Genomic DNA, 25943 nt, shown 5'->3' with positions numbered 1-25943 from the left:
ACATTTTAAATTTTTGATTTGTAAAAGTCATAAAAACATAGCATTTTTGGTACCATGTCCTTAATAAATTTGACAAAAAATTATAGGACCCTGTTGGGCATGGGGTTTTGGGGTATAGTCATATCAACAAGAATCATAGATATTTCAATGAGAAGAAGTTTCAAAGAATAATTGGGCAGAACTTAAGAGGGATTTATAAGCGAAATAAATAGTGCATTGTACTATTAGAAATGACTTTCTACTCTTCTTTTGCTTTTTTTTGAAAAAGTAAAGTCAAAAGTGAAAGATGAAGCAGTCTGCCCCTTTCTATTTTTTGGGGGGGTGCTGGGTGGAAGTACTCTGAACCACATCCCCAGCCCTACTTTGTATTTTATTTTGCTGAGGCTGGCTTTAAACTTGGCAAGTCTCCTGCCTCAACCTCCCCTCCTGAACCACTGGTATGATAGGCATGTACCACCCTGCCCCCCAGCCTTCCCTTTTCTTAGTAGGGTAAGGTGACAGGTTCTTAGAATGTGTAGAGCATTGTGCAGTGTTTGATTTCGGAATTTAATTAGTTTTATAAAAATCAGCAAATTATAAAGCATTGTGGACATTCTCACAGAGGCCATGATCCCTGATAGTGCAGTCTCCTTGATCTCCATTTCTTGCTGCAGATCACTCCATTCCTGACTGATGGGAAAGACATAACTAAGACAAGCTGCCTTACTCTTTCTGGTTCTGGCCTTTTCCATAATGGAATTTAGGCTTTTTTCATCTGAAACTCTTATTCTTACAGTTTATTTCTTGCCATATCCTAAGCAAAACAAACAGGCTTATAAATAGAACACATTAAAAATTAATGTTGGTGCCTCTTAATAATTTCATATCAATATTCTTTATATGCAAAATTGATAAAAATAAATGTGATATATAGTAATATCACCTAAATATAACCATAGTATACATAACAAGTATAGGATGGGCAAATGTCTATATTCTTGAAACAATGACAGTTTTAAATATATAAGTTTCTAAGGGATCCAAGTCATTAATTTACACTGAAAAGTGATCACTGTATGGAAAATTAGTAAAATATAACTGGGTCATATTTAGAACGTAGAGACATATTCAACAGCAATCAAATGATTAAAAGAGGTCATGCAAGAAAGAACACTGAATAGGCCTGAATTATGTCTGTCCTTAGTTAGCTGATTGACCAGGAGGATACGTCTAACCTCTTTGAGCCTTATGTAGGTGATAATGGAGGTTCTACTCAGTTCTGAAAATCTGTGCCTCTTTATCCAGAGAAAGTTTGTGTTTATTTGTAATGTATACACAAAAACAGTGTGTCCCTTTTGTATTGATGCTAAAATTTCTAAAAATTACAACTTTCTACTATACTGAGTATTCTATTTATAGATGCCTGTTCATGTCACTGTGGGTTATTTGACCTCTCTGGATTCTAAAGTTAAAAAAAAATTCATCAGATAGCTACCAGTTCTGTTTAACAATGATAGGTATATCTGTTTGAGGCACATAGCACCTCATATACACATATAGTGGCTTCATACCCTTGTCTGAGCAGTGTTAGCTTACATATATTTTGAGGGATAATATCTAATATCCTTGATGATGATTCTTATACAAAATCATATATAATGAACATGGAAGATGTTAGTTTTCCCTAATAGTATACATATTTAAAAATGCAATAAGTGTGATAAATGCCAGTGGATTCCCTCTGATTAGGTACAAGCATTGCTTTCTTCATGTATCAGTGTGGTTCCTTCTAATCCTAAACATCCTGAGCCTAGGTATACATAAAAGCTTGGGAAGATGTCTCATATCCTTGCAAAGTTACCATATCTCAGAATGAAGGACTCTCTATTTTAGAATAGAGAAATACATTAAAAATTTAGTTGGTCTTATCCAGTGGTGACAAGGAGCCACAGGAAGTAGAGTGGAACATCAGTACCATTGACATGGCAGATCTTCCCAATGAATGCAGAACTCCAGGCGCTCCAGGTGACTTCAGTTGGTGTCCTGTGAGGATTGCTGAGATGTGCTCTACATCTTTTCTTGAATTTAACATTTCAAAAACAGTCCACACATATGTACAGTCTTATTACTTTTTATTTACTAAGCATTGTTTGGGGGGGAATCCCTTTAAAAGTTGGTACAAACCACAAAGATCACCTGAACTTACAATATTTTCTCTTGAGCATCTAAAATAATGTGTTTTTCAAAGATCATACTTAAAAATATTCCAAGATTGCATATAATGAATGGGGATGTAAGATTTCACAGAGGAAATTTTTAAAATTATGATGAAAGAGAATGCCAATATAGAAAATGTGAGAAAATTATTTTTTTACCTATGTTTAATTTATACTCAAACAATATGAATTCTTTATTCAAAAATAGAGCATGCTTTTAAGGTATTCAATTCCAAAATAAATTACTATGAAAAAGAGATGACAAAGACATGAAATAGCACATATTAGTTTTTGCAGTGTAGCTAGACTGTAGAATATAACAAAAGAGAACCAGTGTATAAATCAAAGTCAGCTGTATTTGTCATATGTATAAAGAACAATGTGTGAAGGAAGAAAATTTTTTCAAAGGATATCTGATTTGTTGAATTCATTCTATTAGATGAACCTATCTGAAGTAACAGACAAAGAGAAGTGGATAGGGCCTTCAGATTTTCTTGTTGACAGAGAATGAAAGAAAAATTTGCAAGGTACGTTGTGAGGCAAGGATCAGTGTAGCATTTACAGGTTACAGTGAACTCTTCCACGTTCTTTTACATTGAGGGCCATTGAGCCTGTACAACCTGGTACCATATTAGCTTATGGCACTAATTAAAGTATGCTTTCAGTGTGCTTGCTTAGAGGAGTGAAATGAAGAAATAGAACACATTGAATAAATGACAGGTTTTAGCTTACTAGTTTTACTACTCGTTCTTTGGTGGTGACTTGGTAAATAATTCTTAGTAGGAAAAGATTGAGGGGTTTACTCAGTTTATTCTAGGAATGCTAAAAAGTATTTCTACATTAATAACACAATATATTATTTCAAAACCTTGCTCACCCACAGTTGTAAGGTTCATTATTCAATAATGCTGAATGATTGATGAACAGTCTTCTCAGGTCATTCCATTCCAAATCGGGGTCACAGAGATGGTAAATGTTCTCTCTTGGCTCAGCCCCTGTGAGCCTGCCTTTGGGAGCTGCTTGCCTCTGAAGTTTACAAGTTTCACGCACTATCTCAAGTCTAGCCCTGTGGGTTTCTAAGCTTCACCCCTCTGAACCTGACCTTGGTTGATGACCCCCTGCTATGGTGGTGTCCTGGCCATTCCCACAGCTCCTACAATTGGAGATCCCAAGTGTTCTAATAGTCTTGGAACTGATAAAGTTCCATTATTCTTACCTGGGTTCTACCTTTCCTGGGCCCCAAACCTATTGGAAAATGTAGCTTCTTACTCCCGGGTTCTAGAGCTGACCCTAGGAAATGGAGGTGGGAAAGATAATTATCAATCAAGAGGCAGTTGGCAGAATTGTTCCTCCCTTTGAAATCATTCCATTATCCATGATTCACATGTGTCTACCTGGTCTGGTTCTTACCTCTGGGAGAATTTCTTGCCCCCAAATTTCATAGTACCTCATGAAAATCAACTCAGAGGTATGTGTGATTTTAAGAGTGCTTAGTTGAGATGTTTAGAATTTTTATTCTCTTGAAGATTTTCGTAACTTCTATCATAGAGGTTAGGTATAGAAGAAACATTTGAATCATTTTTTATAAAGAAAAATCAAACAAGGAAACAGCTAACTGCCAAATTTAAAAACTCAAACTAATTTTTTGTTTTATTGATCTAATTATTCTTAGCAGTAATAATCCAAAAATGATTGCACAGAGAAATGTGCAGATTACAAAAGAAATAAAATTCAGACTCAAATGTAGTATAGCAAATAAAGGAATTGGGTACTGTCTTCTCATGACCTAAAATGCCTCTCATTTACTACAGAACAGCATGCAAGGCAGGAGTTCTAATGTTTGACAGATAACAAATAACTAATAAACTCAGGACCAGATGGGAGCCATTTTGGACTGATATAAAAACTGGCTCTAAGAAAGGAGGCTTTTTAATAGCCAAGATACATCAACTATTTTGACACCAAAGGCAGGTGTGTTTTAATGTCAAAGAGATAATTTTTAATTTAAACATTTTATATGCTAGGGAATTTTCTATGTACAACTATAGAAATCTCATAAATGGAAAAATATAAAATGCTCACTCAGAAATAAAACATAACCAGGTAAATTTGATCACAATTAAATTGTGTGGGAATGATGGGTTCTTATCCTTCTGGCACCTCACAAGTATTGAGTGCCAAAAGTTAGCAGAAGTTTCAGTTAGAATTTGGAAGTCATCTGTTTGGCAGGGTTTTAGAGAAAGGGGGGTTTTAGCAATTTTGTGTCTGTGTTTTGAAATGTATTTTGTTTGGAACGAGCTCCATTCACTTTCTCCTCTTGTTTTTACCTCAGTTCTATTTTAATACACTGGTACTTAACTAGTAAAATTCACATACTTTTGTCAATAAGTTCTACAAATGGTTAGATAGTTGTTGATGACAACTTAGGTTCTTTGGCAATTGGAAAGGACTTTGAAGAGTTCTCTTGAAGACAAGACCCTCCTAATGGTCAGTGGAAGTAGGTGGCTCATGTAGCCTCATGGGAGTCGGAGAGAATTCTCTTTGTTAGGGAAACCAGTTGTGCTGAGCTTTTCACATTTGCTGATGAGATCAAAATAGGTATGAGAGCAGGTAGTCGGTGACCCCATCAAATGATATTCACCTAAATGATGTGTCTTGCTCAGGATCTTGATATTGACAGAGTTCATCAGAATCAGGCATGAGAATGTGATAAGTCATCTTTCAATTCTAGATAAAAAGTAATTCTGGTTGGTTTCTCATGGCTATAGATGATGTCATAATAATTTGTGAATCAAAAGCACTTTTGTTTTAGAAAATGTTCAGTGTTATCACATTGATTTTTTAAAATGCTTTATTGCTTTATTTGATTCTGCTTTTTCTTTTAGATGTATCTTTCATGTTAAAATTTTGAATCATCAATCCTAGTTGGTTTTAAGTATGGGTTCAATATCATAAGTCTTTAGGGCCCAAGGAGAGAGACTGTAGATCAAGAAAAACAGTGTCCATTTTCTTTACTTTTCATCATGCAATGAACCAACCAACCATCCTCCCTCCCTCTCTCTCTCTCTCTCTCTCTCTCTCTCTCTCTCTCAACACTATGGGCCACAGCACAGTGGATGTTTTACAAGAATCTGCAACACCTGTGGTTTAGGTCTGTCTCAGGTTATACACAGTGAACAGGATGGAGACAGTGGAGGTATCTATTTCATCCTGTCTCATAACCATGTCCTGAATAGCAACTAGGATCCAGAATAGTCCTAGCCTTGAGTCCATCTTTATTATTTCAGTTCTGACCTTGACCCTGGTGATTATCTCTATTTTGCAGATAGGAAAATATTCATTAATGGGCAAAGGCAATGTTTGTATCCAGAGTTTTTGATACTGCTAGTCAAATGTTCTTCCCATTTTGCTCAAACCTGTCCCTTAGCAAGTGTGTCTCCCTTATAGCAAGATAGCTATGAAAGTAACACTATTACTACTATCTCCATCTCTCCATCTTCACATCTAAAACAGTTGCTGGTTTCACAAGAATCTGAATTGGGCACTAGTCAAGAAACTTATTCATATTCATATTCATTGGTGAGATTTCATTGCTCTCATAACTTATCTAGAATGGGAAGATCTTATTCTCTTAGCAATCTTAAGGGTGTTTCTATTACAAAATGGTTATTCAGGGGAGAACATTTGTCTTTTTCTCACTTATCTTCTAGTTCAATTATAGCTTTTAAGACCCTTCCTTCTTCTGAAACTTCTCAAACTGTTCCATTCTGCAATGACCATCATCTATAGGACCTGGCAAACCTTTTTTAGTCAAGGAATATTTTCAAACTTGTGGGCATGTGGTATGTTGCAACTACTGATGTTTGCTATTCTAACACAAGAACAGCTAACAGCTACAGAGACTGTATTCAAATACAACTTTGTTCACAAAATAGGCATTGAATTGGATTTAACTCTGGCTGTAGTTTGCTGACCTTGCCAGATGATATCAAAACTAAACTCATTTATTCAATGTGTTAGTCAGCTTTTCCCCTGCTGTGACCAAAATACCCAACAAGAACAACTTAGAGAAGGAAAAGTATATTTTGGATCATGATTTTTAGAGATCTAATTCATGGTTACCTGAGAGTCCATTGCTCTGGGTCCAAGGTGAAGCCCAGAACATCATGGCAGAAGGGCAGGGCAGAGAACACTATCACCTCATGGGGGCCTGGAGGCAGAGAAGGTGGCGAGGGGCCACATGAAAAATGTACTCTTCAGGGCACACCCCCAGTGGCCCATCTCCTCTAACCACACCCCAGTTAGTCTCATCAAACTAGGATAGATTGCTTAGGCAGCAGTTCTCAGAATCCAAGCATTTTACCTCTGAATATGCCTGCATTAACACGGGAGCCCTTGGGGGAGACCTCATATCCAAACCATAACATTCACCAATTCAACTGGGTCATCTCTTATATCATTCTTTGTTAAAAAGTTGGTCTCTATAGAGCTATTTAAATTTTCATCTGTACATAATCTGTATTATACACAAATATTCTCCCTAGTTTTTCCTCTTTTTTCATTAGTCTGTTATCAAGTATTGGAATTTGAAATGTGCTATGATTAAATTAACAGAGTAGCTGAGCAATAAGCAAGGTATGCTTTCCTAAGAAACCATTAATGTGAGGATAAAAATGTTATTTTAGAGATCAGGATGCTTCCTTGCATTTGACTTGACAAGTCACCTTCTTTGGGAGAAATAGTTGTGGTCTATTGGGCTAGGAATTTTTCTGAAGAACTTAACTATGGTGACTGAGACTATACTTTAGTGAGTGATTGATCATATTAATTTTGTGTCCTGGCTATACTTGCATGTCTTAGAGAGATTGCTAGGAAAATAATATGGGATAGGTTTGTCTTTAAATTAGATACCACATGGTGGTAGCTTGTAAAGAACATTAATTTTTATGCAATCCTTTACAGACAAGTAAAATTCTAAAACTGTATTTATCAATGAATGAGAAAAACCATTTCTGTCTAAGGAAGAAGTCTGCAATAAATTAATCTCTCGTTTTCCTTAAGTGAGGGTGTTTCATGGGAAAATGAGCAATTGCCAGACCATTGGTAGAAAGTAATTCTACAAATTTAGGGCCTTTCATATCCATATTTCCTCCTCTCATGATCTTTCTCCCATATGTTGTTTCTAATTCTGTGTTCTCGTAAAGGAAAGGAAAAGGCAATTCATTGGTCATTTGTGTAGCATCTATTCATCCAGAATTTGCAAGGTGCTTTGGAAAGAACACAGGATGGTTCATATCTCTGACTTGTTTTCTATGACAAGACTTGAACAGGAAAGTGAGAAGAGTCCTCATTTCTTGTCTTTGTCACCAGGACTGATTGACATCAGGAGAGCCACAAGATGGAAGAGAGCTTGAAAAGATGAGCCAAAGTGATGTTCACATTGTACCTCATAGATACGATTATGACTTATCAATTAAAAAAATAAAGCTTAAAAACATAAACCAGATGCATTCACAGTGTGGGCATGGTGACTGATGGCAACCTGGCGGTCATGAAGCCTAACTACAGCGCTCACTGCTTTCAGAGTGCTTTGCAATCCATTTTATTAGTCACCCTTCATAGCCAGCACATGAAGCTAATTGATAGGCCTTTGTTTTAGCCCCAAGAAGTGATTTGCTGAGGGTCAGGCAGAGAGTGGCTTAGGGAGCTCATTAGTCTCTGGGCAAATTTCTCTTTTTGAGTTTGAAAAATACTTTTTAGTTTTCTGTTTTTGTTTTTTTTTTAATTTTTTTTATTTTTTTAAACCAAAGTTGAAAAACCAACTACTTCTGGTTAACCTCTTTGCTGGGATAAAACTCTAATTTTTAATTGTAAATTCTAATTTTAATTGCCAAACTCTAATTTTTAGTTTCTTTTAAAATTTTGCTTTTCCTGAAGCTTCACAATGCTACTTTTCAGAAAATTTTTTGTGTGTGCCTGTGTTAAGCATTACCTTTATTTAGATAATTCCCTTAGGATTTGGGGCATTTTAATGCCTTTCAATTCTTTACCCAGAGATTTTAGGAAAAATAAACTGGTTTTGTTTTGTTTTTTTTAACCAGACAACTTTGGTTTGTGGCAATTAGCTATTTTTAGGACTTGTGTGGAGGGATGAGATGACACTATTTTTTATTCTATTCTAGCTATCTATGGTGTCTTTTATCCCCAGAATCTCACATAGACCTTGCTATTTGAAATGAAAAATTGTTGACATTTATCATTGAATTGGGCTTTTCATTTAGGGATAGGTGGTTAGTGGGCTTCCACTGATTTTCTTATTATAATCGAACAAATCTTAATAAATAGGGAATATAATTTCTATAAATCATGGAAAGTTGTTATTCCATCTTTTACCTGTTTTGAATATTTTTTGAGAGTCTCTTCAACACAGCCACTGTTTCAGCAATGGGGAATACAGTTTGAATAAGAAAGTTAATTTCTGACCTCATGTAACTTAAAGATTAATAGATGGGTTATTACTTTTAAAACATTAATATGTAATACATTACCTGGAAGTGGTAATCACTATGTAGGAAACAAACCAGGGCATAGAGTCAAAGAGGTACTGGAATGAGAAAGGATTAGACAGAGTTTGAGCGGGCTTCTTTCTAGGAAGTGACAACTGAAGAGACCTGAGTGAAGGAGCATGGCTTGCTAAAGAATATACTGGAAAGCAGGAGCAACAAGAACAAAAGTCTTGTGTAGAAATAGGGGAAGCATGGTTGAGGAAACAGGAATAAAACCAGTATTTGTTTCCACCAAACAACAGTATGATGGGGTGGTGCTGTGAGCAGAGATGAAGAAGGTGGGGAGGAACAGGTTAGGAGGTGCAGGGGAATCAAGTTCTATTTTGGACATGGTTAATGTGAGGTATTAAGACATTACTGAGGAGATGCTATTTTGGAGTTATACACCTGGAACTTGGGTGATAAGTCAGAGCTGGAGATGGAAGAATGAAATATATATATTTTATGTGTGAATATACACACCCCACACACTTTTTTAAAACAAAAATTTTACACTTATTTTAAAGCCTTAGGAACAAATGAAAACTTGTGCAGTGTTGAGAAGAAAAGAGGCTTGTAGACTGTCCTGGGGCACCCTAAGATTTAAAGGCAGGAGATGAGAGGAGCCAGTGGCAATGCAGATGGAAGGAGAAACTCATTTAGTTCTTTCAGACACCCAGAATTATGGATAATTTGGGGCTCTTACTTCATGGAGCTAAATGGAAAATTATTCACCTATGTGAATAAATAGTATAAATCAGAAAACCTTATTTTTCTTCATAAATTATTTTTCTAAGGAGGCAGAACACAAACATTTTTTAAATCACTGTTTTTCTTCCTAGTAAGCACTGCTTGTGACAGTGAGAATTCTTGCTTCCATGAAGCTTCTTTTGTGCTCTGATGATGATCTTGCTAATGGCAGATTTCATTTCTCCCTGCTGGCAATTTTATTACTACCAATTAGTCAGAAGCTATACTGCCTAGATTCATTTTGGCAGCTTTTTTTTTTGCAAATATTTAAGTATAGGATTTTCGTTAATGTTTTAAGATAGAGGTTTCAACAGATGGCATGGGTGGACTGGTGTCTAATAGCAACAGTCCTTCTTTGTATTATTGATACATATCCTAGAAAGGTAGCCATCCTTGTAGAAGTTGACTCTGCCTCTCTGCTGGCCTCTCTCATCTTGACCTTCCACTTTGTGTGGCAGCTTCATGTACTGGAAGATTCCTTGAATAAACTTACAGTTCTTCTTTTTGCCAAAGTCAGTGTAGCAGACTCCACTTTAGAATGTAATATTTCTTAGTCAACTCAACAAACATTTATTTTCAAAGCTATTTAGTTTCTGGGACTGTAGCTCTGCACACGTGTTCCACAGGGCTCCCATGGCATGCTGAGATGCTTAACGCTATTCTTAATGGGCTGTTTTCTGCAAGTCAAATACAATATTAATTGGCATTACATTTTTTGCTATTGCATCCACACTGTAATTCAGTTCAATGTCCTTGCTCTCTCTGTTCTGCTCATGCCCCCCTGTTCCCTTTTATTTATTTTTTAAAAAATAAGTCCAAGGCCCCAAAACATTCAGGTATGTTCTTCTCAGCATCAATGCCAGAGTCTTACTATTCAGCATTAACCTGATAAGAAAGCAATTTTGATGTATTCTTTTATTCCCCTAGAAATCTAAATGTTTTTCACTGGGAGTTGTGTGGTTAATAAAAGTAAAAAATTGAAAAACATAAACTCATTATCTTAGCAGAATGCACACAAATGTAGTTTTCCACACTTTCTACCTATTGTTTAACAGATTTTTTTTTTTTTTTTCAAACAGCAGACCTTCATTTTTATTCTTTGTCTATTCTCACTCTGGCTCCAGAGATACAGGGTGTTTGCTGTCTTCACCCTTTCAAGATACTAATGCTTTTCTTCCTCAGGTTTAACCTCTAATTCTTGGGAGAAGGCATCCTGATAATCTTCTATAATTATTTTCATTTATTTATTTTTTTCTTGGGAACATTTATATGTCTCCAAATTTCACCTGGAGTAGCAGATATTTGATTCTTTTCCTTCCAAGAACATTGCAGTGTTTAATCTGATATTTTCACTAGTTGATCATCACATGTAGTTAAAATCATTTATAATTTTAATATTTTGCAAACTATTCTTTATCTCCCACATCAGAAGAAAGCCATTTGAAGGGTATCTGTGAGAAAGAATGCTTTAGGACTTTGTATCCTTAATCACCTCTTTGATCTTGACTTTAAAATTCTGAGGATGGAGTTAGATATGCTACTTCCCCTGATATTTCCTATCCTGGTTAATGGCATGACAATTTAGAAGGCACCCAGTTAGAAAACAAGGAGCAATCCTGGATTCTTTTCAACCTCACTGTCTACCTTCAAGCATTAAGACTCATAGGGTCTTGCCCTTTAATCTGTCATTATCTGATTTTCATCCTTTCTGCAGTTGCCCAGTGTAGGCAAGAAGTAATTATTTTTACTTGAACTTCTTTGTTAATATTGTAATTGAAACTTCATCACAGCTAGTCTTGCCTAGCCAAATCACTTTCCACATTAAGTCAATTCTATATATGGCTTGAAGCAGAATAAATTTCAAATTTTTCTTATGGTCTGTAAGAGTTTTCTTGATCCAGGTCCTACATTCGTGGCAGCCTCAGCTTTGGCTGCTCTGGGCCTCACATCCTAGGCTCACATTTTTCTGAATTTGTTTCCACGTCTGTGTTGTCTGTCTACAATTTTAGTTTCTCAGGGTTAGAGTTCCTTGCCAACTCCAGACATCAGTCTTTTTTTATTATGTCAAACAATGACTAAATGAGTAAAAGTTCCTTTCCAGTTTCCTTAACTAGGATCTCCTGGAAACTTAGAGTGGTCTACACTTAATGAATTTGAGAGCCATATCACATCAAAAGATTTTTTAAAAATTTCCACTTGATTATGAGATTACATAGAGATTCTGATGAGCATATACTTTGGATGCTGCAGTGATAAAGTCTGTTTTTATTTTTGGTCTGATATTCTTTCCTTGTGATCTTTTCAGTTACTGTTTTAACATGGGTTAACTTCTCTATAATGAAATTGATGGAGGTGATTCAAGATTTTGAGGATAAACTTACTTTGCTCAAATGATAACTAGCTGATGAGAGGAAAATAGTGGGAATTTAGACTGTGTTTAAATGCTAGTTTTGTCAAATATGGACCATTAAAAACAATGTAAATTTCACCTATTGCAGGCCATTTTAGCATTCCAGAAGTGCATTTCAGTCACTTAATAGTTGAGTACCTCTTAGGTACCAAGTACATAGGCACAGTTATTTTTGAGAAAGAGCCATAGTTTCATACATAGATATACATATACACAATTATTTTGTTTTTATATGTCTATTTATTTTAACACTGAAGAAACTCAATAAATATCCAAAAACATCCATAAACTTTATTTTGTCTGTTTGTTCTTTTTTTGAAATTAATTAATTTTATTTTTTTTTATTATTATAAACAAATAGGGTACAATTTGTTTCTCTGGTTGTACATGAAGTAGAGGCGTACAATTTGTGTAAACATATATTTACATAGGGCAATGCTGTTTGATTTATTCTGTTATTTTTTCCTACCCCCCATCCTTCCCTTCCCTCTATACAGTTCCTCCTTCCACCATTCTTGCCTCCCTCCCACCCCACAATTATTTTTGAGGAAGAGCCATAGTTTCATACATAGATCTTGATTGACACTTAATAGTGTTAGTATTCCAAGATGTATGAAGTATTACTGAGAATATGAGTGGGCTTAAAATTAACCCATGAACAAAATTCTTGTCAGTTCACCTTAAGGTGGGGTGGTCAGTATAGTAATTATATCTATCTGTCAGACAATGGAGGCAAAATTCACAGGATTATGACTTCCTCATTAGCAGAGCCAGGATTGAAACAGGTATTTCAGACGATGGGGCAAGGGAGAGAGGGAGAAAGACAGATGCTAAGTATGGAACTAGAATAAAAAAGTGACATCCTGGATCACACTGATGTGGGATGAGAAAAGCATGGGATTCAGAAGAGTGTGACTAGAATCCAAATCCAGAGAGAAGAAAGTTGGAATAGGAGATAGATTATTTTCTTGATGAGATCACTGTAGTTAGCTGGATCTGTATTATATTCCATTTATAGCATGATCTATATAGTATTTCAAAATGAGTTGCTGGTAATTTTCAACAGATCCTTTAGGTAACTTCAGAAAACCATGCTTTAAAAATTATTCAAATAATATTTTAGATGTAGGCTTTATGTAATTATTGTGACCCCAGCTTTGTGTCTTGAGTAGAGCAAGTCACCTGAGCACAGAGGTCATGGTCAGTCTGTGTATATTGGTTTGTCTGGATCAGGCAATAATTTATTAGTCAGAATACCCACATGCTCCTAATGTAACCATTCCTAGGCCCCTGAGTCTTTCCAACCAGGATCTCCCGTTAGCCCAAGAGCTAGCAGATGAATACATAGACTAGAAAGAGACTTCTAGGTCCTCCAAAGTCATCGAGGTGTAAATTATTGAGAAAAGCACCAGGCACACAGTATCTTCTAAAAATTAAAAAAAAAAAAACCTGACAGATAAAATTATATTACCAAGTACATGATAGTTTGAAATACATATACATTGTGGAATGACTCAATAAAGCATTCCCTCACACGGTTATCATTTTTGTGGTGAGAACACTTTATATCCACTCTCAGCATTCTCAAGAACACATTGTTAATTATTGTCACCATGTTGTACTGTAAGTTTAACTTATTCCTAACAAAAATTTTGGGTCCTTTGAACACCTCCCCAATCCTACTGCCTCCAGCCGCTTCCTGTAACCACTATTCTACTCTAAACTAGAAGAGCAACTTTGTTTGATTGTATATATGATTGAGATCTTGCAATATCTATGTGTGGTTTATTTTATTTAACATAATGTCCTTCAGTTTGATCCATGTTACAAATGGCAGAATTTCATTCCATTTTATGCCTGAATAGTCTTCTATTTTGTAGGTGTATCTCCAACATTTTCTTTGTGAATTCATCCATTGATGGATACTTTGGTTGTTTCCATATCCTGTCGTGTGAATAGTGCTGCAGTGAACACAAGAGTACAGGTGTTTCTTCGACATACTGATTTCATTTCCTTTGGACAGACACCTAGAGGTGACATTGCTGCTTTGCATAGTAGTTCTATTTTTAGATTTTTGAAGAGCCTCATATTGATTTCCATAATGACTTTACTAATTTACATTATCACCAATAGCATATAAGATTTCCCCTTTCTCTATACCCTTGGTAAGCACTTGTTATCTTTTATCTTCTTATTAAGTCATTCTAACTGGGGTGAGATTGTATCTCATTACAGTCTTGATTTGCATTTGCCTGATGATTAGTGATGTTCAGTGTTTTTTTTTTTTTTTTTTTCATCTACCTCTTGACCATTTGTGTGTCTTTGGAAAAATGTTGATCCAGATTTCTGCCCATTTTAAAAAAATTGGTTTGTTTTCCTGCTGTGGACTTGTTTGAATGCCTTATATATTTTTTATTCACAATTTGTGTCTTTGAAGGTGTAGTAGGATTGTCTTAATCTTTTAAATTGTCAACATTTAAGACAGCCCTAACATATAGTAGGGCCTTAGTGATGGAGAGCCATTGTGACAAAGGCATACCTTCAAGTCTCTTCTACCTACTGAGGATACAAACATGTAAACAAACTATACACCTTAGCCACGGGTGAAGGAGGGAACGGTCACTCTTATTTGCTCTGATTTCCCTCTCCATCTTGCATAATGCTCTCAGCACTAGGATGCTGTTTGGCTGTTAGGGCCCTTCTATTTGCTGCCAATTTTTATTCTTTCCTAAAGTGACTGCTTAAAGTTAAGTGAGGAATATTTGCCTGCTGTATTGTTAAGGAAGGTTTATTTTCTTCTCTAATTTCCACAAATCACCTTCTGCCAATTTCATTCTCCAGATGGGATTGCCATCTTGCTTTCCAAGGTGCCGCAGCTTGCTGTATCTCTTTACTCTGGGACTCTGTTCTTTGGACCACTGCCCTGTGCTGGCCAATTTTTGTATTTTTATTATAGTATTGCTGTTACAGTAGTGTGTTTGGGACATTCTTAATTCTGTTTCATTTGTCACGAAGTCATTTCCTGTTTGGGGATGGGAATATGTGTGCCTTCCTATGTAGAATACTTAAGGACTGAAGCTTAAGGAGTTTCCTTTTTAGTTGTTTCGAGCTCTAAATCTTGCAGGCATGTCCTCCTCACATGCAGTATCTGATACAGAGCTGTTACCAGAGATTTTGTGTTGCAGTTTTCCAATATAGTTCTCTTTCTCTGAATCAGGCTTTCTCAACTTCAGCATTATTGACATTTGGGGCTGGATAATTCTTTGTTGCAAGAGGCCCGTATTATGCACTGCATAGTGTTAGTAGCATCCTTGGTGTCTGCCCACTAAATGCTAGTAGAAACTGCCCAGTTTTGAAGACTAAAAATGTTGGTACATTTTTTTTTTTTTTTAACCAAATGAACCCTCTGGGGGAGCAAATTGCCCCTGGTTGAGAACTACTGCTATATATAATAAATATGTGAAAGGAAAGTGACACATTATAAAATGTGTTGACAACCAAAGCCAAAACATTCATGATAATGACAGCAAATGCTTATAGAGCACTTACAGGAGCCAGGCACTGTTTTCATGAGAGTTACTAAGACCATACAGTGACATATCAATGCACCATTATTCCCCACATTTTAGAGACGAGGAACTGAGGCACAGAGAGGTCATATAGTTTGTCCAGAGTCATATAGCTCAAAAGTGTCAGATCTAGAATCTAAATCCAGGCTACATGACCCAAAAGGCTATAATTGGAACTCTTTATCTTTCAACAAAAAATTATTGAAATATGATATTGCTTCCGATAGGTGCTTAATAGATATGAAGTGAACAAATGAATATCCGCAAATTCTGAAAACCTTAAAATATTTTAAGTCAGTATTGAATGGGTTTTTTAGTTAAATGAAAAATGTGCTTTTATTTGAATACAAACAACTAAATATTATCATGAGAACAAAGTTGAGGATCTCAGCATCTGTTTATCTCTGCATAGGTATCTTTAAGTGTTTGCCAAGGTGACTTTTAAAGTCTCTAATCTGAGCTATTTATTGATTTGTTAGTGCAGTGTTATAGTGTGTCAGAATGAAGGCTGGCCAACTTCAGTGAAATATTTTCCCGATGCAATTAGGCAAATCATCTGTCCTAGCCCATAGTAAGGAAAAACTGAATTTGTCCCCCCATCCTAAACTAGGTATATGTTCTGATGAGCCATGAGACAAGCTTCAGGACTTACAACAAATAAAACATCTTTAAGTACCAGGAAACCACTTTAGCTAATCAATCTTCCGGCTTTCGTAGTTGGCTTCCTTTAATAAATAAGAAGGCTGGGCTCTAAAATCTGCTTTAGGTGCATTACTTTTGATTCATATCAAGCAAAAAGCCTGTATTTTATAGGACACTACAGTATTGTGATTTTAATCAACTGGAAATGTTCATGCATATAAAACATATATACATATATGTTTACATATATGAATAAAACATACGAATATACATATATGTATATATGTATAAAACATATATGAATATACATATCCATGCATAAACATATATATGTTACATATATGTATAAAACATATATGTTTACACACATATATGTATATATGTAGATAGTCAATAAGCAGCCAAGTGCATTCATTGTTCATTACTCTAGAGTAGAAAACGAAACTTGGGAAGCATTTTCAGTTTTTTAAAAATGTTATTTTTCCTTGACTAGAATAAAACATTGTAAACATTTTATAAGTTTTTAATTTTTAGGTAATTTTCTCCATTGCAGAGCCACAAATCAAGTTCCAAGTGAACATCTTTTGTGATTTTTGTGCTTTATATAACATAATAATGGACACTTTAAAGTATATTTCACTATTTCTGTGAGGAATAATAGCACTTTATGGATTCCCACAAATATGGGAAAAGATGATGACTGTATTCAAAAGTAGTCTATTTTTTGCAAGTTGTTTCCTTCATTTGCACGTAAGCCATAACCCTTTGAGAGCAAGAAGGAAAAGAGAAACTACTGTGTCTTAGAGAAATTTGTACAACCTTAAATAGATGAGAACTGTTTATCCCTTCAAACTATGATGATTCTAATGATAATGTTACAGATAGTGGTTGAAGATGTCATGTTGAGTCATTTTTCAGTATGGAGAAGTTGGAGAACCATTTAAAATCTGACCCCTGGATGTCCTGAGTCGATACACTCTGACTCATGCAAAAGCCATTTATTTGTCCATGTGAGAATTCATTTCTCCATCTCTTCTTTCTTTCAAAGTCAGCAAGGTAAAAGTTATCAAGTCAAACTGACTCTTTCCTATTCCCATTACCTTAAAAAATGATCACTTTTTTTGTTTCCCAATCCTTTATTACTTAGGCTTGCAAGGACTAGTTCTTGGTAGCATGTTTTTTCCTATCAGTGTATATTTCTGCAGTTTGCTGAGGTGCCTGGTGATTAAAGGATGGAACCTGGATAGCTCCCTTTTCCTTTCTTTCAGGACCTAATTTTCACTTCTCCTCCTCCATCACAAATTTCAGAAGTACTTATTTATCTATAAATCTTGTAATATTGCCCTTAGGTTTTGGGAATTTTAGAGGAATGGAACATAGATTGTCGTACACTTATATAGAAACTTTTGAAAGAAATTTGATTTTTAATTGTCTTTCACCCATTTGCTTATCTATAAGTTTACATTTTTCTTATTCAGTCATGTTGCATAATTATATATAGGAATTATATAAAGGAATACATGTAAAATTAAAATATTTTTTAAATTTCAAAATAATTTAAATTTAGCAAGAGGATTGTTGGAATATAATTGTATTTTATGAAAAAAGGACCAAGTTCTACACAGCTGTTCCTTTCTTCATAAAATTGTGTGACCCTTTAATTTGCGTAGTTACTTTGGTTAGCTAATGAAACAATGGATCTGAGAGGTAGACAGTTCAAATCTCTGCATTTCTTGTATTTTTTTTTCTTTTCTGAAGCCTGTTATATTATCAGTTATTCTTGCTTATAAGCAGATAAAGTTGAGTGGAAATAAACTAGACAGGATGAGATCCATCTATACCCACCCTTCTAAAGAGAACTACTGCATCATGATAGAGATTAGTATCTTTTTCTTATTTGGAAGGAAACTAATATGGCTCTCATTAGAATTTAAAATAGTGATGCAATTATCTTATTATCAAGAATGTAATCTTGCTATGAGGAAGATCTATTTTGCTACTCTGCTCAAAGTGCATACATCTTTTGCATTGAAAATAGTCTTTAAATAAATACTTAAGACTCCTAATTTTGCTTTTATTTTACTACATGTGCAATAGTGAAAAAAAGACAAATCTTTTAATGTATCCTGTATGACAAAAGAATGGAAACTTTCAGAGTGCTAATTAAAATAATCTTACTAAAAATAACTGACCAAAACATAATAACAAAATAGCACAATGACAACTTAATCACAACTGTTTCATTTTGCCACTTTTCTTTAAAGTCATATTACAAATTATAATAATTTTACTCAGCAAGAGGAAAAATTAATATATATTCTGTTTGTTTACATGATCTTTTAAAATTTGAATGGCTTTATTCTTTGATTCTGAAGGATAAGTAAATTATTTTAAGGGCAATAATAGATGCACAAAATTTCAACTTTCATGGAAGGTCTTCCAGATACTTGGTAAAAGTCATAGTACTCATATTTTCTGTGATATTAAAGGATACTTGTGTTTCTTGAACAAGGGTGCTTGTTTACAGCAAAGAAATCATTTCTATAATGGGTCCTTACAACATAGTAAGTAATCTGTGATTTATCTCCCACACAAAGCATTAGTTTACTCTCAGCATTTAGGGTATTATTATCCCCTATCTAAAATAACTTGTTGGTTGCACTATATATCTGTATATAAAGTAGCTGATCAATGTACAGATTTATGGAATTGGTGGGGTCATTCAGGCATTTCTTTTTATAAATTTTAAATTTTGGAAAACCACAGAAAACAAGACTAAGCAAAACAACCTCAGAAAATAGGAAGTCACTTTCTTAAGATGGTTAGGAATTGTTTTCCCCACTGATGGCCAGAATTAGGTTCCCTACTTTTGTGCCTCAAAGTTTACAGAAATAACTCCAACAAATGACCTGCTGAGGTTTACAAAACTGTCTTCAGGAAATACCGTGATTAACGATTGCAATCCTGGCAAAAAGTTGAACCTTCATTAGTCTAGTCTAGAAATGTCATTCAGATATCGTTTATTTGAAAGTCAAAGATGATGGTTGGCCCCAAATACATTTTTCTTTGTACCTAGATTTTTTAAAAAGTTGCTTATATAAATAGGAAATCAATAATCCTGATTCTCTATAAGAGTACCTTTCCTTTAAAATAGTTATATCATCAAATAATTCATTTTTCCACAAAAATCTGGCCCATTTGTATTCCCCCCTTTTATGAGATTAGTTATAAATATTTAATATTTATAAAAAGCTTTTATAAGACTTACCTTGTAGCTGTTATTTTATATAGTATCATTCTGTAAATGGGCAAATATTGTGCGTTCTCTGGAGTATCTGAATGACTTCTCTATTCAGTAGGCTTCTGAACAGTTGTACCACCTTAGATTTCATGGGTTTGGCAATAAGTTGTCACAGTGGAGAGGCATTAGGATTTTGACTTGGTAAACATTAAGAAAGAATGAAAATGAAATTCCTGAATGTTTTCCTCGGTTGTTGAATCTAAAACACAAGATCAAGGAGACACATAAGCCACAGAAAGAACCAAATCCAGATGATAAATCTCCTTATTTGTAAAAGTAACTATAAAATTTGCAGTACTTATTAAGGATAATCACAGAAACAGAATCATGTAGTAGTTCAGTCTAACAACCACATTGCAAACTCTTAGATATAATTCTTTCGATGATGGAAATAGATTACACACATATGAAATACTACCAAAAAAGCAATATTCATATAAAGGTTGAAATTATCATTATGGCCCAAGTGCAAATATATAATTTTCCTGGTTATATATGAAGAATAGAATATGTATGACTTATTTGGTAGGAACTGGGGCTGAATTCATAAGTTCAGAAAAGTTTTGGTAGTACCAAGTGCTAGACATCATTATTTCTTTCTTTTTTTTTTTTTTTTACTTCACTTAAGATTATGATGCATATTTTTTGTTGTTGTTCAGCCTCCAAAAGTTAAAAACAAGTGAAAATTAGACCAGCACCATTTAGAAGCACATACTAACGTCCAGGAAAATGAATCATTGAATTTTTTTTTTTCTTTTAGTTTCCACAAATTACCCTCAACATTTAACTACTGGAATTTTTTGAACAGTCTGTGAGTTTTCCATAACATTTTCCCCCTGTTCTTGGGACAGTGTCCTTTGTCAAAAGTTGGTGAAAGTTGGCAGTGAGAGCAAATCATGTTCAAATAAGTTCATTTTGCTTCTGATCATTTTAATAGGATTATACCATTTGATCACAGGAAAAAAAAGCTGAAATGTAGGGAAAACATTGTTTCTTTTTTCAGTTAAGTGATCTCTAGTTCCAGAACACAAAGAAATTTGGGGATTAAGTGATGAATAGAATTTTTAATAATCCAGTCGATTCCCTGTGTAAAAGAGTTTTTAAAATACAGTGAGACTTTTTAGTTGATTACATACTCTTCAGTATGTAGCAATTTTGTTGAAACTTTGATTAGTGTCAGGTTTTCTGCATATTATTGAAATTAAATATTCCCAAATTAAGTGTCTGAACAAAAGGGCATACAGCTGCTGATTATAACTTCTTAATAGAAAAAAAGTAACTTCTATTAAGTTCTAAAGTTATGCAGTTTAATACCTGGAAGGCGTATGGCAATTCTGCTTCTCACAGGTAAAACCCATGAAATCATGTCATTTAAATGGCTTTAAGATTTTTCTGACATTTTACCTTTACCATCTACTCTTTTTGCAAGCTTGAGAATGTAGTTATACTTTTGCCAAACACGTAAATTGGTCTTAGCTCTAATACACGGGACTTCAGACGCTGATATGTGTATATTTTTTCCCTAGCTGCATGTTACAGCTTGCCATTGTGGTCATTGTGGTTCATTTCATTAATCATCATGTTCTATCTGCTTTTATGAGACTTGGGAAACAGTATTTTTCTGAGTGATTGTCCCATATTGTTCCAAATATAAGGCCACCCAGAATAGAAGGCAACCTCCAACTAGAAACAGCTCAAATATGGAGAAAGGCTGGGGGCCCAGAGCCCGGCGGGTCTTGCAGTGGTGGCAAGGGTGCCGAGGAATAGGACGATGCCTGCCCACTCTCCCGGTGAGTGAAGACGAGTCAGCTGGCTACATTTGCTTGTGCATAACCAGATGGCTTCTGCTGTTTGAGGAAAAGTTATACTCGGGGGTTGAGAATAAGTCCATACACCTGGGAAAAAGTTGCTGTATGTCTAAAACCGGGAGGGAGGATGGGAATAGTCTTTCATCTCCTAAATAGTTGTTGACAGTGTTCTTTCTGAACCTGGGGGTGAAAGTTGAGCAACCCCAAACAAGAGAGAATGAAGTTACCCTGGACCTTTGGTGAATAGAAGTGTAAAAGATGTGGGGCTGTGGAAATGAGTGAATGTCATCAACTGTGTCTCGTCTGCCCTGGAAATTATTCCTTGCCCTTTCCAATTGACTACTGGCAGAGAGGGGTGCACTGTGTGTACTCATGTGAAGCTTGAAAACAGGCAACTCAAACTGGGAATTACATTTCCAATTTTATTAAGATTTTTCCGCTTTTTAAATCCCCTGTCTCCTGAACCAGGCGAGAATAATTTAAATAATTTCATTGAAATACACTCCAAGAGAATATTTAACATCATTTGGTGTACTGGCATTTCATTCAGTATCATACTTAGATAAAATAATTTGTTGAAAAAATGTTAGCTGAAAGTACATACTGATTGAACCTCAGTAAGTCTCCAAGGATTGGTCTTACTGTGTTAAGCACAGAGAAAGCTAACCTTTTATTTTACAGTACTAAATGAAGGCAGAATGAGGTGCTTGATTCTGTTATAACCTAGAAAAGTATTTAGCGCCTGTTGGCAGTAAACTTTACCAGGTATTTTATTACCTTTCTGGTATCACAAAAATAATACAAAATATGAAATTGATCTTCGTGGTTGATTACTAGTTTTTACCTCTCAAAGCTAATTTGAGGTAAAAACTTAAATTTTTAAAAGATGATTTTCCCTCCTAAATAACCCCCCACCCCCAAAAGATTCTACTGTAGCATTTTTTTTTAAGGAAGTCACTTTAATAAAAGTGTTCATTTGTCTCTGAATAGATATGACCAGAACAGTGCTCCCCGTAAGTTGAAACAAAGCTAACTGGCCCTGATAATTTGGTATCAGGAAGCTATTAACATTGATTTTGAAAGATAGAGGCCCACACCCAAACAAGATCTTGCTAGGCTTCACATGCCTAACTTTCTGCCAAATCTGGGAAGAGAACCTTTGAAAAAGAAAGACTGGGCAGAAAATGTTTGAAAGGAAGAAATGGCAAGAGGATAGCTCAGAGTTAGAAATTAGGTTACCCATCAGAAGAAAATCAGATTACCTACCAGAGGAAAAATGGCATTGGGAGAGAGAAGCGAACTCTGTAAAATTCCAGAAATCTTTTCCAAAGAGTTCCTAAGGGTAGTGCCACTAGGGGAGGCAAACACAACAGCAGAGGACCCAGGTTATTCAGGGAAGAAGAACTTCCTTTGTACCCCATAGTTTTGGAATTATTCACTCTTGAAAGAAAAAGAAGTTGTCCTAAAATTTGTTGGTGGAGTTTAACCATCTTTAAACTTCAAATAATTTCCCTTCTATTATGTGTATCAGGGATTATTATATTTTATTTGATCTGAGTTACAAATACAGTAAAACCAATTTTATAATTTCATTTTCCGTAGGAGGTTGGCCATTGATAATTGAAAGACCTGCTTTATCACCTGTTTCCAATTAAAGTTAGTAGCAATAGAAGACAAAACCTGAAGAAGTCACCTAAATGTCATATTCCACAGCTTCCTCTACCTGTTGGCTAGTGGAAGTGGACGAAGACCTGACTAGATTGTGCAAGTGTGAGCAGGGAAACAAACATGGCCTTAGGCTTGCAAGGAGGCAAGGGGATCCTTCAGGGACATGGGAAGACATGACAGCAACAAGGGGAGAAAATATTCCAAATTGCATAAACAGTAATTATTGTAAAAAATCATTGGGGGTTGCTCATTTCTCTGTGAATGGCATTGGATGCATAAAACCTATATCTCTACTGGTTGCTCTGTGCAGGTTTTCCCTCCCACCCCTAAAATGTACCCCATAAAAGCTTACCCAGAGATGTTGCAATTTAATATCCTAAATATATGTCTCTCCCTTCATAAATTCATATGGTGTACCTTCAGTGGCTCCTATTCAGGGGATTAAGTTGATAAGATCAAATGGAACAGTGATTAATCTGTTAGATATGGCAAAATCTGTAGATTTGTTGATAGTCAGAAATTAAAATTTCTCATGTCCTCTAAAGACTATAATGATCTGCATAAAAACACATTTGGAAAATTCCCAAATTTCCATTCCTGCTTCTCTCTTTTGTTTGAGAGTAGATAGCTGCTGCTCTCTGTTCCTTCACTGACTCATCAGTCTTTCTGCAAGCAATCTTTAGTGAAAGGGCAGACCTCTCGGGGGGATTCCCACTTCATGTACCCATGACTACGGCTCACATGGGTCTAATTAATCACTCCCAGTTCTGATTTCTCACTATATGAGTTGAAGAATAAAAAATCAGTAAACTAAAATTATTTAATTTGTATCTATTTTGATTTTCATTTTTAAACACTAGAAAATCAGAGAATAATTCCTTAAAGGAAATGCTGAATTTGGTTGAGTGTCTTTCAAAAATGCTCTACTATAGGCCTTCCCTCAAAGAAGGGTTTATAAGAGATTATCTTCAATGCAAGGATGTGATGTTTCTGCATCTTCTGAGACATGGAATGTGGCATTGGACCTACTGAATGAGCACATTGAACTCAGCCATGGAGTAACTCATGAATCCCCCTACTCTTGAGAATCTTTAAGTTTCAAATATTATACTTGAAATTTTGTTAATGGTCATTCCTTGAGGGGCATTACTCTCTTTGGTAAATCAGAGATGACATCTGGACGTGTTGGATGTCTCTTAGTTTTCTTGTTGGTCAAACAGCAAGTAAATTCCAATTAGCAGGTCAATAGTATCTTAGGATAGGCTAGGAAAAAAGTGGATAATTCTCATTTGGCAGTGAAATTGAATATTGAATGACATCTATGTAGTTATAAACGACTTTTGTTTTAATAACAAAGTTGTTGATTTTCTACTAAGGGTTCTTTTAGGTTGTCATCAGGGGCTGATGGGAGTAACAGTTCACCCAACTCTCCAGCTAGCTTCAGTGGACATACCACACCTTCTCAGCAGCCTGAACCTGTGGTACATTCTCTTAAGGTAACCAACTGTGTGCAACCATTTATCCAGAACCTCAGTTGTGTCGTGGCTTGTTTGCTGTATTCTGGTAATCCTCACAGTCTTGCTTTAACCATAGATACTTTATTTTTTTGACTCCTTATGCTATAACTTTTTTAATCTTCATTTTTGAAGTATGATTTTAATTTTTTAAACTAACAACGAGTTTGAGTACTTGTGGTTGAATCTCTAGTTCTATCATTTTGTTTTGAGTAATGTGATTCATACCTATATGCATTGAAGTTTAAGTCTGATGTGCATGTATATCCATATTTGTGAAATATTGTTATAGGTATGTGTGCAATGTTTGTAGCATGGATGTCTTCAGAGGTAGGGAGTTAATGGTCAAAATGAGGAAGGCTAGTATATTTCTCTTTATGCACTGAATACATTGTGCAACTTACAGTACAGAAATAAACAACAACCTATTTTTCTGCTGAGTAGAAATTAGATCTTCAAATTCTAATTAATGCTGCATTATAGAGCATTAGAAAGCAGTTGTATGGTCTTATATGTAAATCTAATTTTTGGCTCTTTAGATTCTGTGATGACTTTACAGAATTTTGGGTAAAATTTATCATTTTTTAACCACTAATGAGTTTTTCAATAATTAAAATTAATAAGTAATATATTGACAACAGAAGAAATTGATACAGATAATAAAAATATTAAAAATTAAAGTAAATCCTTGAAATTTGATCAGTTCCATAGTATGAAACACAGTCCATCAAATATATCTGTAATTCCTAACAGGTAGGAATCAGACCTTTCTAAGATTCAAAGTAGGTCGAGTGCTTCCGTTCTGTTTTGTTACATATGTTTTACAATTTTTCTTAAAATTGTTTGTTTTGGAACGATTAATCCTTAGACTACAGATATCCTCTTTTGGAGTGTGCTACACTTTCACAACCTGTCTAAAGCAGACGAGAGCTTCAGAATGTTCAGTTCTTGTGGTGATTTAGTTTGAGAAGAGGATTTAGCGCTCTGTGTATTTTGCTTTAGCTTACATGAGCTTGTTTTTCCTGAACACACACTAATTGTTGTTGAGGGAAGGTATGAGAATCAGGCTGGTAGCCATTGGCAATACATTTGGCATTTTCTGTCTTGGCTGGAATAACTCACAAAGTGAACAACTGAGAGAATTCAAGGGACAGTATAGCCAGCATGAGGGGTTTTGGCTTACTGTCTGAACATTTTGCTCTGTGTATTTGGATGAACTTTAACAGGAATCAGGCACTAGCCATCTGAAAAGCATTTTAGAAATGGAAAATGGGCCAGAGATTCACTTCAGTTTTATAGCATTGTAGTGCCTATACAAATGATCAGCACCTCACCCTCCGGATCAAACTGTCTCAGTCTGTTGCCTTGTTAAATGGCAAGTACTCTTTGAATCTGATCAGCATAGTGGGTCTCATTGAAATTTCCTTAATTTCTCAGTGCAGCTGTTAATGTGGCCTCGAAGGAAAGGGAGGGCAAGGAAGAGCTTCTCAATTTTCTCTGAATTTATTCTCTAATTTTCGTGTCAAATTTTATCTCAAGAG

General features: G+C 35.2%; 1 protein-coding gene across 6 annotated transcripts in view; it reads left to right on the top strand.

Annotated features, from left to right (window-relative positions):
* CCDC85A (coiled-coil domain containing 85A) overlaps window positions 1-25943 on the top strand; it is a 206521-nt gene that overhangs the window by 173084 nt on the left and 7494 nt on the right. For 2 of the 6 annotated variants that reach the window (XM_079110220.1, XM_079110221.1), the window contains exons 4-5: window positions 21068-21202; window positions 24265-24384. The exons of 2 other annotated variants lie outside the window; for them this stretch is intronic. In XM_079110220.1, the coding sequence (XP_078966346.1) occupies window positions 21068-21202; window positions 24265-24384 (255 nt within the window). The remainder of the gene's footprint in view (window positions 1-21067; window positions 21203-24264; window positions 24385-25943) is intronic. 2 more of the 6 variants (XM_079110222.1, XM_079110223.1) reach the window with 1 other exon arrangement.

The sequence above is a fragment of the Sciurus vulgaris genome (genome assembly GCF_902686455.1).
Source record: "Sciurus vulgaris genome assembly, chromosome: 14".
NCBI lineage: Eukaryota > Metazoa > Chordata > Mammalia > Rodentia > Sciuridae > Sciurus > Sciurus vulgaris.
This window is presented reverse-complemented; position numbering and strand designations above follow the sequence as displayed.